This window comes from Emydura macquarii, unplaced genomic scaffold, assembly GCF_026122565.2.
Source record: "Emydura macquarii macquarii isolate MOO-44397 ecotype Brisbane River unplaced genomic scaffold, CSIRO-AGI_Emac_v2 contig_1483, whole genome shotgun sequence".
Classification (NCBI taxonomy): domain Eukaryota; kingdom Metazoa; phylum Chordata; order Testudines; family Chelidae; genus Emydura; species Emydura macquarii.
This window is the reverse complement of record NW_027131620.1, coordinates 14,511,669-14,524,452: the sequence shown is the minus strand read 5'-3', so window position 1 is coordinate 14,524,452 and position 12,784 is coordinate 14,511,669. Positions and strand designations below refer to the sequence as shown.

General features: G+C 39.9%; 1 protein-coding gene across 1 annotated transcript in view; it reads left to right on the top strand.

Moving 5' to 3' along the window:
* SLC9A8 (solute carrier family 9 member A8) overlaps window positions 1–10,936 on the top strand; it is a 35,777-nt gene extending 24,841 nt beyond the window's left edge. Inside the window, exons 11-16 of the mRNA XM_067554262.1 lie at window positions 1,461–1,577; window positions 2,875–2,957; window positions 4,926–5,037; window positions 5,468–5,688; window positions 7,500–7,646; window positions 8,958–10,936. Of these exons, the coding sequence (XP_067410363.1) occupies window positions 1,461–1,577; window positions 2,875–2,957; window positions 4,926–5,037; window positions 5,468–5,688; window positions 7,500–7,646; window positions 8,958–9,065 (788 nt within the window). The 3' untranslated portion in view covers window positions 9,066–10,936. The remainder of the gene's footprint in view (window positions 1–1,460; window positions 1,578–2,874; window positions 2,958–4,925; window positions 5,038–5,467; window positions 5,689–7,499; window positions 7,647–8,957) is intronic.
* The last annotated feature ends 1,848 nt before the right edge of the window (window positions 10,937–12,784 follow it).

The following is a 12,784-nucleotide window of genomic DNA, read 5'->3' as shown; positions in this document are numbered from 1 at the left end:
AACTTCTGTTGTTTTTGACTAAACAGGGCAGTGTTATAATCCTCAATGAAGTTTATCATTATTCCAAATGTCATTTATCCTCTGTAATCTTCATTGTACTTGATTTTCTCTTGTGGGACATGGTGTGGCCTTGTGCTTACTTATGCCACGCATTCCTTAGAGGTGACAGTACAATAACTTAGAGGTGCATTATTTAATGTTTCCACAGAACTGCAAAAATCACAGCTAACATCTTGGATTCACTCTTTCACAGGAACAAGCCCCAAGGGTTACTTTTGAAACTTCTAAAGCCTTTTAAAAAATGTTCCTCTTCATGAATATTGAACACTGCACATAACTCCTTATTGCTTCTTGAGTGTTCAGAGGGGAAAAAAAAAAAACACAGGGTAAAACTCCCACCACTGCCATACAGCCCCGTGTAACCGTAGAGACAGTAGAGGTAGGAAATCCTCCCCCACCTTGAGGCAAAGGGGCAGTACTACAGCATTCTACCTCATTGTAAGGCTGCTGCTCCAGCCCATGGGATGAAATACCTGCTGCTGACCACTTTCCACTGGCATATAGTGTTAGGGTCCCTGGATTATTACAATTGTAATCCTAATAACCTTTCCTGTGGCTCTCTGCCAGTGCTAACCTCCATGCTAACCTTAAATGGCTGGATTAAAAGGCCCCTTCTGTATTGTGCTGAGTACCTAGACTCACCTTTTACAGCAGCTTTTACCCTGGCTCCATCATGGACCTTAAGCAGTGTGCCATCTCTCCCCTCCCCCAATGGTAAATTTCCCCCCAGTCTCAGATTGATAGTGAGAGAATGCATTTATTTTTGCTGCTAGCTGATCTGTGAGTGAGAGATAATGTTGGGTTTAGTTCAGCAGGAGAATGGATTCCAAACTCCAACCTCTGATTTCCTTTCCTTTCCCTTATGCCAGTGTAGCCAGGCTGAGCAGTGTGTAGAGTGAGGAGACATACTTTGCTGGGAGAATTAAATAATGCAGTTTCTTAGCCCTATAGATTTGGGTTTTTCCCTTCTGGTCTCTGCTGTTTATCAGGCAAATTAGAGGCAGGAAAAAATGGTTTGGGTGCCACATATTACATACCTCACGGACTTCCTGGTAGGAAAACCTGAGAGAAAAAGGGTTTATTCTTTAAACTAGATGTGGAGTTCCAAATCCTGCCCTTGAATACACCTGTACAAGCTTGATTTGGTGAATAAAATTCCAACAGTAGCCAATCTACACTAGAGCTCCCAGTGATACTATGACCATGGAGCTGAATCAGTGTTAGCAATGATGAGAAAACTCCCTGGAGTAAACACCCCCTTAATCTCTTCATCTTTTCCAACTGTAAAATGGGATAATCCTGCCTCGTGATGGTGTTGTGAGGTGCAAGCAGGCAGGGTCTGTAAAGTTATATAAAAGTGCTAAGTATTCTGCTGTTTGACAGTTGCACTGTACCCACAGGTATCATGGCAATCCTGTTCTCTGGCATTGTGATGTCTCACTACACACACCATAACCTTTCCCCAGTTACACAGATCCTAATGCAACAGACACTGAGAACCGTTGCTTTCATGTGTGGTAGGTGCTGCCTTTAGCTTATGCCTAATATCCATTAGATTAATAATTGTTTTATATGAAATAAAGATTCCGGTAGGGTCAGGCAGGAAGACAGTGATCCTCTAGCCAGTCATATGTTAGTGCTGCATGTCTCTACCAACACACGTACTCCTATGAAGGCTGCAAGGTAGTCTAAAGCCACGTTTACTGACATACCGGGTAAGCTATACAGTAAATCATCCTCCAATCCAGGCTCTAGCTAAGACTTGCCACACAATTGAAAACCAAATATATCTTCTTGCCTTCTTTCCCCCTCTGGCCTAGTTTTAGTTGAAGGAGAGGGAACATGTCAATATTTTTAAAATCCTTTTGATCTAAAGCCGCCATTTGACAAAAACCAAGAATGTTTCAGACATTGGCAAAGATTGATAGGTATTTAAATTCAAACTGCCCGGAGTCATGCAGTTGGACGCCTTTCCTTTTCTTCCTGTGGGCCAGACTTGGAAGGAAGGGTGGGTGGAAGGATTCTGCATCACAAACATAACCCTATATTTAGGGGGCATCTGCATGATCATATTCCATACCTTCTGCAAGAGGTGTATCTGTCTCTCTTCCTAACAAAGAGCCCACTTTGTTAGGACTAGAACAGTTGCAAATGCAGTAATCATAGCATCTTGAGCTTGTGCTTCAGAAATAAAATGACATGAAAATACCTTGGTAATCGTTAATGGCACTATTGGAGACATTTGTAAAAATAACTTCCTGGGGTTAGAAGACTATATTTGCTTGTATTTTAATTTATCACGCAAAGCATTATGAAATGCAGTAATTTAGTAAGAAAGTATTTATGCATATAACTTTATAATAAAATGTTTAACTCAATGTTTGAAAGTTCTGCGAGATTCATTTTTATGTGGGGCCTGATCTAAAGTCCACTGGGGTCAGTGGGAGTCTTGTCATTAACTTCAGTGGGCTTTGAAATAGGCCAATATTCTTCCAGCAGGCAAGCATACCATGAAGACATTTTTCAGTAATTGAGAGCAAAATTCTGCCAGCCTTCTTCACGCTGATTAATATTTACTCCTGAAATCAGACTACTCATGCATGGAGTAAGCTGCTGCTCAGTGAGTGTAAGGGTGGCAGAATCTGGCTTTTGCATTATGGTCGATATGTCTGTTTTGAATCTTACCTGAGTCAAAGAAGGGATGTAGGGCTAGGGGGCAAGGGAAGGGGAAAGAGAGTAGGAAAAATCCTAGATGTCAGCTTTTATTGACCAGCATAGTTTTATTTGAATAACTAAGTTTGATCTCTTTTTCAGAAACCTGTGTTTTTGCATTCCTTGGTCTGTCAATTTTTAGTTTTCCTCACAAGTTTGAAATGTCCTTTGTCATCTGGTGCATAGTAGGTATTTACTTTCCTCTGAAAGTTTTTTAAAACTTTTACAATATTTGTAAAAAAAAGTTAGTGTTTTTCTATTAGTTAGTGTTTTTAGTATCTAGGGCTCGAGAGTTATGTTTTTATGAATTTGGTTTCTCTTTTCATAAAGTATTAGTGCTCTTTATGTATTGTACATCATTCGTCCCAAATGCCCAGCTGTGAAATGAAATGAATTATTTCTTTGGATTGTCCACATGATTTTGGTATAGATAAGAGCATGTTTTAGGGAATTCCAGAGTACTTTCTCCTTTGCAGCTTGTGTGTATGAGGTGATTTGGGGGGAGAAGGGAGGAACCCACACCTAAAGAATCCCTGCTTCAGTTTGACTTTCAGTGAGATTTATTAAAGTAGTAGATTTTCAGAAACACCCAAGGAAGTAAAGATTATGAGGGGAGCACTTTTCCATGTAACATTTTAAGCTCCTGAAAAAAGTTCTGTAATTTTTACAGATTTTAATTGCAAAGAAAAAGGTGGCAGGGTTTAGTATCTCTAGTACAAGTTTACTAGGAAAGATTTTAAGAAAAATAAGTAACAAATACAATATAGAAACAATACCATGCAAACAAACTGCCCCACTGTATTCCATTGCATGGTTTCCTGCCCCTCCCCCCATCTCAAATACTTCTCTCCTGCATAAATTTGCAGTTTTTCTAAGAATATCAATAAATTCAGTCCATACACAATTTTTTCTCCATCCCAGCTCACCTCCCTTAAGCCGTATTAATGACTTAAACTTTTATATTCTCCAGCTTCTCTTTGCACATTTTTACCATTCTTGTCTCGAATTATTTCCTGTTTTAATTGTGACATTATTGTGAAAAGTTGCATTTAAATAAATGGCACTTTATGCCTCACACAAGGATAATGTGCCTATTACCATCATCATAATATCAGTTTACAAATGCATAACATGTTCCCCTTTCACAGAGGGAAAAGAATAAAATGTTAATCCCCAGTGGGGCTGGCCTGAAGGATAGCCCCTGCCTTTAAATACTGCCACATTTGTCTATACTTCATATCTCTGATGACAGAACAAGGATGATTCTAGAGGTGTTGGTTTCATCTGTGGGAGCTGAGAGGTGGCTCTCAATGCATTACACTTTGCAACCTTCTGCTTGGGAGGAGAGGTAGTTGAGTGGCATTTCATTCTTGTTGGAGACTGCCCTCACAGCCCTAACACAAAGGCAGTAATTATGGCTGATTGCCATGTGGAGAAAGGGCACAGCCCTAGGAACTCCCATGTGTTCTAGCTTAAGATATTTATCTTCAAGGCCTATTTAATAACACCATTACCAGAAACTCCACCTTGCTAAACTGAGTTTTCCTCTATAATTGTGGACGTTGATTGTGTGAAAGAAAGTGCTCCTCAGTTCTCATAATGCCATTTGCATGTATTGGGTATGTTTTTTTTTATAGTGACACTTGGAAGTGCTGAGGGACTGAATTATAGCCAGCTGTTTGGCTTTCAGCCCTTTTCTCTGAGGTACTGGCCTATGGGGAGGCTGCAGAAATTTCTTCTTGCCTCTCAGCTGCTCCACAAATGATTAAAGGAGCTGGACTGCTTTTGGACAGTTATCAGAGGCACTCAGCCTGCACTCAAATTAAACCCTGAGTTTTTTGGAGTGCCCTTTTGGCTTTTAGTTCTCCTGTCAGTTGTAAAATGGCATCTGGTAACTTTTTCAATTATTTCTAGTCTCTCTGTAATGAGTTTTTGTTCCAATGACTCAGTTTGAAAATTTAAGTTCCGAATTGAACTATGCTGAGCAATTGCTTTACATTGGATTACCAGGATAGCTAGTTAGGAGGCCTGTATGGTGAGAATAATACAGTCCCCTTACTATTCACAAACCAGTTACAATCTATACTGCTCTATAGGGAATGGATGTAATGCATTAAATACCCTTTAACTCATTATCTGTTTGCTGTTAACAGGTGCTTGTTCTGTTCGGCAGAGCAGTGAATATTTTTCCACTCTCCTACTTGCTCAACTTCTTTCGTGATCATAAAATCACACCCAAAATGATGTTCATCATGTGGTTTAGTGGTAAGTCTAAGCTCAGCGTTTACAGAGTAGTGTATCATTGTAGGGGCTGTTCTGAGTTATATTGTGCCTCTGTCTATGGAGCCGAACCTTAAGTGGGTATTTGTCCTTCTCAAATCTGCACACAGAAGCAATGCTGTATCTTCCCTACGCAGGTGAGCTATGTAGTAAATTGCCCAGCCTGGGAGAGTGTACAAAGACTGCCTTTAAAACAGCCTGATTTTAGGGATCTATTAGCCTGACAGATTTGCATTTAAAAGCTGTAGAGATCTCCAATTCATTTAGAAATTCAGATAGGCTTAAAATATGAAATATGTTTAGAGAGAAGAGGCTTCCAATAGGTTGAACACCATATTGGTTTGTAAGGATGCAGAGGACAAATCTCGCTGTTGATGTAATCACTTATTCTTGATGTATAATCCTCTCTGATCAGGTTTACGTGGGGCAATTCCATATGCCCTGAGCCTCCATTTGGGCTTGGAGCCAATAGAAAAGCGACAGCTCATTGGGACCACAACTATCATCATTGTGTTATTCACAATTTTATTGTTGGGTGGAGGAACGATGCCCCTGATCAGACTGATTGATATTGAGGACTCTAAAGCGCGAAGAAGGAACAAGAAGGATATTAACCTCAGCAAGACTGAGAAGATGGTTTGTTCCTCTTATTCTGATTTTTTAAAAATGAATGATTACTGATTTCTTTAATTTTCATAGAAAAAGATCAATGCATAGTAAATATACAGTGATATTTTCTGCTGAAAAAAGATGAAAGCAATGAAAGGCATTTAAATTAAGGGCTAAGAGAAAACTGACAGTGTGGAGGGGGACACAGTTCAGACAGAGATATCCCTTAGTGTATCCCCTAAACAAATCCTCCTTTAGCTCAGTGGTTTTCAACCTGTGGTCAAGATAATTAAGTCCAAAGCTGACTGCAAAAAGTTACAAAGGGTTTTCAGAAAACTGGCTGACTGGATAACAAAATGTCTGCAGAGTAGTTGTAGCCTTGTCGGTCCCAGAATATTAGAGAGAAAGTGGGTGAGAATATTTTTTATTGGACCAACTTCTGTTGGCGAGAGAGACAAACTTTTGAGCCTCACAGATCTCTTCTTCAGGTCACTATTATAATGACCATAATGCCACTATAGGATAAAAAAAAAACCTGAAGAAGATCTGTGTGGTTCGAAAGCTTCTCTCTTGCCAACAGAAGTTGGTCCAATAAAAGATATTGCCTCACCCACCTTCTTTGAACAAAATGGCAGATGAAATTCAATGTTGTTAAGTGCAAAACAATGCACAGTGGAAAACATAATCCCAGCTATACATATCAAACTATGGTGTCTACATTAGCTATTACCTCTCAAGAAAGTTCTTGGAGTCATTGTGGATAGTTCTCTGAAAATAAATCTGCTCAATACGTAGCGGCAGTCAGAAAAGCTAACAAATGTTAGGAACCATTAGGAAAGGAATAGATAACAAGACAGAAAATATCATAATGCCACTATATAAATCTATGGCATGCCCATCTCAAAAAAATATACATTAGAATTGGAAAAGGTATACAGAAGGGCAACAAGAATGTTTAGGGTATGGTACTGCTTCCATAAGAAGAGAGATTAAAAAGTCTGGGACTGTTCATTTTAGAAAAGAAAACTAAGGGGAGACATGATAAAGGTCTATAAAATTGAGTGTTGTGGAGAAACTGAATAAGGAAGTGCTGTTTATCCCTTCACATAACAGAAGCAAGGGGTCACCCAGTGGCATTAATAGGCAGCAGGTTTAAAAAACAAACAAGGAAGTACTTCACACAATGCACAGTCAACCTGTGGAACTTTTTGGCAGGGGATGTTCTGAAGTCAAATGTATAATTGGGTTAAAAAAAAAGTGTTAGGTCCATCAATGTCTATTAGACAAGATGGTCAGGGATGCAACCCCATGCTAAAACTTGTGACTGAAAGATGCTGGGACTGGACGGCAGGAGATGGATCACTCGAAGGTTCCCCGGTTCAGTTCTGAAGCAGCTAGCACTGGCCTCTGTCAGAAAACAGGCTACTGGGCTACATGGACCATTGATCTGACCCAGTATGGCTGTTCTTAAGAAAGTACACTAAGGGATAAAGCTGTGTCATTTAAAAATATTGTAAAAGCATTACTAAGTCAATGTTTGTGAGTAACTCTGTTCAAATGACAGGATATTAAGTAATGACTTTACCCCAATCTAATTACAAATCAATCAGCACAGAATAAAGTAACCTCCATAGACAAATAGGCAAGATGCAGGATGGATTGAGTCATATACAAATGGATAACTAGTACATCGTAAGCTGACTGTCACTGAGGGAGGCCACTGGCACCTCAGTCGTAAGAGGCAGATGAAAAATTGTTTAAAAGAACAAGTTAAAAAAAACCCAGAAGGTGCAGTGGTCAGATTTCTAAGGTTATTCTAATAGGTTTGATCTTTTTAGGGTAATACCATTGAATCTGAGCATTTATCAGAACTCACAGAGGAAGAATATGAAGCCCACTACATAAAGCAACAGGATCTCAAAGGCTTTTTGTGGTTTGATGCCAAGTATTTGAATCCGTTACTCACAAGGCGGCTCACACAGGAGGTGGGTTCTACTTGTTTTGTTGAAAAAGAAATACTGTGGTAAGCGATGGCTTCGCAGTCCACAGAATTCCATTCAAAGGCACTCGAGGGTTTGTGATGGAGGCTTGAAACTTTTGAACTGGGCAGAGTGTGGTGACCAGTCTTACTTGTTTATTTAGAGAGGGTCATAATTTAAGGCTGCCTTGTAAAATGCTAATTTGATTTAAATTAATATTTTTCATAGCCTTCCAAAGTTTGTAATAAAGTTACAGAAGCGTGAGCTTTTATTAAACTCTAATTTTACAGACCAAGATACCTAGATCAACAGTTTGGTAACTAAACCTAGGGTCAGTAGTGCCTAAAAATGGAAGCATCAGACCTGGCAAAGCTAATATGTTAGTACAAAATGTAGCCCATACATGCATGCTTTAAAAAAAAAAAAAAACTATGCCATCAGCAGGTGCAGTACTGGTTAGACACACAGTGCCCCATGTATTTTGCAGCTTTGGAATTTGCTGTAAACTTCATCCCTCGTCCCAGAGTTGTGCACTGGAATTGCCACTCACTTAAAATTGCTATACCTTCTTGAGAAGAAAACTTTGAAATTATGACTCAGAGGTGTGAACTGCTGCAGCCTTTTTGCTCAGAGCCCTGTAGATTCTGGGATTCTGTGGCCACAGATTTGGCATTTTCCCCAACATGCTGTTGAATTCAGCATATTTTGTTGGGGAATTCCCCATTTTGCTGCATCAGGCATGTTTTGTTTGGTCTCTGGGCCCTGGTAAAACCTGCTTGCAAGCTACCTCTTGCTCTGCACCTTTCCCTGTAAAAGAAAATTAATTAGATTCCAGTGCACGCTCCCTGCACTATTCCATAGAACCAGATAGTATGGGGATAGGGAAACCAGAGCTAGAGTTCACCTTGTGCCAGGGAGCTGGGGAGCAAGAATATAGGTTGCCTGGAGAACAGAGCAGCAGCCAAGGCCTGGGAAAATAAGACGAGCCACAGAAGCAGACTACAAGCTTCTGAAACCTGACGCACAAATAAAAAAAAGGCAATTCAGAGCCAGGCCACCTAAAAAACATTACTGTTGACAGCCCAGCTCTGTGGGCCTCTGGAGAACACAGGGGGAAAAAATCTGTCATCAGAAATAGTCATTACTGAAAATAACCACTGACAGATTGTACATCAATGTGTATTTTCCACTGTGAGCATAACTGTGCGGCGCTTAGGGACAGGAGTGATGAGAATGAAGGGTATTTAATGAAGAGACAGTAAATCGTCACTCACAGCGCTGTGTCTAAACAGCAATTCTGATTTCCTTTTGCCTTAGGACCTACATCATGGACGCATACAGATGAAAAGCCTCACTAACAAGTGGTATGAAGAGGTGCGACAAGGACCCTCAGGGTCTGAAGATGATGAACAAGAGCTGCTATAGCAGGCTGAAGGAGAAGAAAGAGCTTATCATTAGAGCACCAAAAACTAGATTTAAGTAACATTCTGACAGTACAAAAGCCCACAATATTAAGAATGAAGACTTCCTACTTCATCTGCATTTGTACTTAGGTTACACAGAACCAGATACATTGTGCTTCATAAGATCAGTCACTGCTGGACACCTCCTGCAAGAATACAAAAGCCGTATGTGGACCGAGGATAGAGTTCTACCTTTGAATTCTGAGTATCACAGCACGTTTCACTCAGCCCATTCAAAACCAAAAGCACCTGCATTGAAACATTAAAGAAGAGGGTCTTCCCATTCTGCTGTAAGTTATAAATGCATGTTGCAGTATAGACTCCATAATGTGGCTCCACAAAACAGAATGAGTTGCACTTTACTGTATATTTTAATAGTTATTCATATCTGGGGGAGTCATGATGGTTTATATTGTGAATTGTGCCAATAAGAATAATAATCTGTGTCTGGAACAAAACGAATGTGTATATTCTGGATCCAGAATGCATAGTGAGCACCCCAAAAAGAAGATGGTGCATAGGTAGAAGCACCACAGCCTTTTAAATACTCCGTGTCTCTGCCATTCATAGTTTTGGTTTTTAAAAGGTTGAAATGGCTTAATCCACAGTACTCGCCATCACCTAAAGTGTGTTTGTAAATGAAGCAGACTTGCATTTGAAAGTCATTTTTTAAAACTTCTCTCCCGCAGCACGCACACTCCTGTAACTTAAAAAATGGCTATGCTTTGAAAAAAAAAGGTAATAAAAAAAGGTTGTCCCTAGCTGGCAGTACAGGTTCTGAATCTCAAGCAGCAGCAGTTTTTGCTTTGCCTAAATCCCTGAAATGTCCTTATCATGCCTGCGGGTTCACGAGGAACATTGGGAGTTTCTTAAATTTTGGGGGCATTAGGAGGAGTATTTTCCATATAGCTTTTTTTTTTTTTTTTTTTTTTGAACAGTTAAAGAAAAAAATCTAACCCAAAAGTGGAAGGTTTTAATAATAGGCATTACTGCACTTCCGTGGGGACGTGCCAGACTTTTTTTTTTTTTTTTAAGATGGTCATAGTACTGTAAAAAAAATTAGCAACACCCTCTCTTCTCCCACATGCCAGGGACCATTTGTTCAGAACTGCACACATACTGTGCTTCAGCTGCAGTAATAACACATTTTTATTGCCTCGATGGTCATTTGCACATGCTTTTTTTAAAAAAAAAAAAAAAAAAAAAAAAAAAAAAAAACTTCAGTGAGTGTTTTCAATCATTGGTCTAATGTATTTTTTTCCTGTACAAATGAAGGACACTTCAGGAATGTCTTCAAAAAGCAAATGCTCAAAATCCTAAATATGGATTGACTTACTAGTTTTTCATGTGTGTGGGGCTGGTATTTAAGAAAAAAAGCACAGCAGCTTCTGGCAGGTCTCTCTGGTGAGTATTCTGTACTTTCTAGCCACTGTCAGGGGTATCTGCAGCCCCTTAAATCAATACAGATTAAGGTGAATAGGGAAGTAGATTAGCATTTTGGTTCCCTTTTCTACATATCCCCTTTGAAACAAATCCAGTGGCAGCACTCAGTGCTGGCAGCTTTCCAACAGCTGTAAATTAGACAGGCTGAAGTCTGGCATTGATGTCTGATTAGTTTAGCTTTGAAGCGCAGAGCATTACTCAATAGGAGGGCCTCCTCCAGCTATGTCCTATGCCGAAATTGAATGGGTAGAGGATGTCTCCCTCATTGGTGACAGCACCATGTATGATTTGAATGATGCTGCTGTTAGAAAGGTTGATTGTGTAGTTCAGCCCTCCTCACTTTATTTCAGACTCACTTCTGCATTTTCACTTGCAAATTAATTTATGTCACTAGGGAAGAATACTTGGGGAGGGGGGTAACAAATCCAGGAACCCCTCTCTGCTAATCAATCATAAAATGCATTCTCTCTTACCCTTGTATGTGAACAGAATTTGGCTTCATACTTTATAGAACTGAAGCATGCTGCATTAATATGAGTGTGAAGGGGAATGAACTCATTGTTTAAAGTGTTGAGTGCTGAATAATCACATCTTGTATGCTGTTTAGGAGAACAGATCTGTGAAGAATCATGTTAATCATGGAAATTCTAATACTTTAAATTAATTAGATCTTTGTTATAGTCCAGATTTAGGGATGTATGCTTGAAAACATCTTTTAGGCTGTGAAAACCCTAACTGCAGTACCATAAAGAAGGGGGAGGAGAGAGAGAGAAGAAATGTAAATTCCACCTTATAATACAGCTATTTCTTCAGGTGCCAATCCAGAGTGAGCACTCATTTGTATGTTTTTTTATGGGGATGTCACATCCACAAACACTAGTTTAAGCTCTATGGACTGGGAATGTTTTGAGGTTGAGTATATTAAGATTGCTTTGTCAGATGCACATGCTCTTTGTCTACAGGAGAATGGTAGAATTATTATTATTATTATTATTATTAAAGACAGCCAGATAAGGTCACTGAGACCCAGCTTTCCCAGTTCAAACAGTGTGCTGTGTGTTAGACAGCTATTTGTTGTTAAGATGCACTATAGTAACTAAATAACTGAGGTTAATTGTCAATTCTTGGAGATTTTTGTATCATGAACACTCAATCATTTCAGCTTTTTGGTAATAAATAGCAGCTATTGCCCTGATTTACCTGTTCCTAGGGATAGTGTGGTGTAGAACACAAATGGCACCTATCCGTGGCTGAAGCTGGGTGCACCTCTGGATGGGGCAGGAGGGGTGCAAAGAGTTTTAAGTCACAGTGTATTCTCCTGCTGCCAAACATAACTTATAGCACAGAGCAGCCTTCAGGGTGCTCTGCTGGCTACCAAGGGCCCGTTATGGCACCCAGGGACAGCCAAGGTGCAGGAGGTCTTGTCCGTACCTCTTGTTCCTTATCCATTCCACAGGTTGGCTGTGGAGAAGAGAGGTGACGCAGGAGCTTAAGCATTGCCTCGCACCACTGGAGAATCCCTCTAAACTGGGCTGATTGACCTGTGGCAGTTGGGGTGGGTTTAGAGTCACTTTGTAATGATGATGCCACATAAAAACAGCAGAAGATCAGAGCCATGTTCTCATTTAGTCATTTCACTGAAAGAGGTTATGCTAATATGTCAGTCTTTTCTGGAAGTTAGATTTCATCATGAGAAATTGATCAGTTCCTGCCCTCTGCTGGTAATTTGTGAAAATACAATTACTCTAATTTAGGAAACATTTCCTGAGAATAATTTGATTAGGATCACTGTATGTCCTGTTTTGGCCGGGGCAGCCCCCTTTTTAAGCCCAGTCCTGGGTATCCCGATTTTTTGGCAAAACTGGGCATTTGTCCCATTTGCTCTTGCCCCTCATATCACGAATATGAGCAATAGGTCTTAGAATAATGCCAGTATTATAAACCTGTTTGCTGAAAGGGTGGTACAGGAGGGCAGGAGTCTGACTGTAGAGAGCATTGAACATTCTTGACAAGCAGGTTAACAATTCTTAGTTAACAGCTCTTCCTCCTCTTTACATTTGGGTGTCTTTGAACACCTTGTTTCATGATCCATAGATAGAAGATTCTGCAGCACTAGCAGAAAAATTGGAGCCAAAAGTTAGGATTTATTGCTCCTCCATGTACCACCATAAATTATGTTTTAGTCACACAATGAGACTATCGCTGCTGTAAAAAGCCCCCTCTCTACCATACCAATGA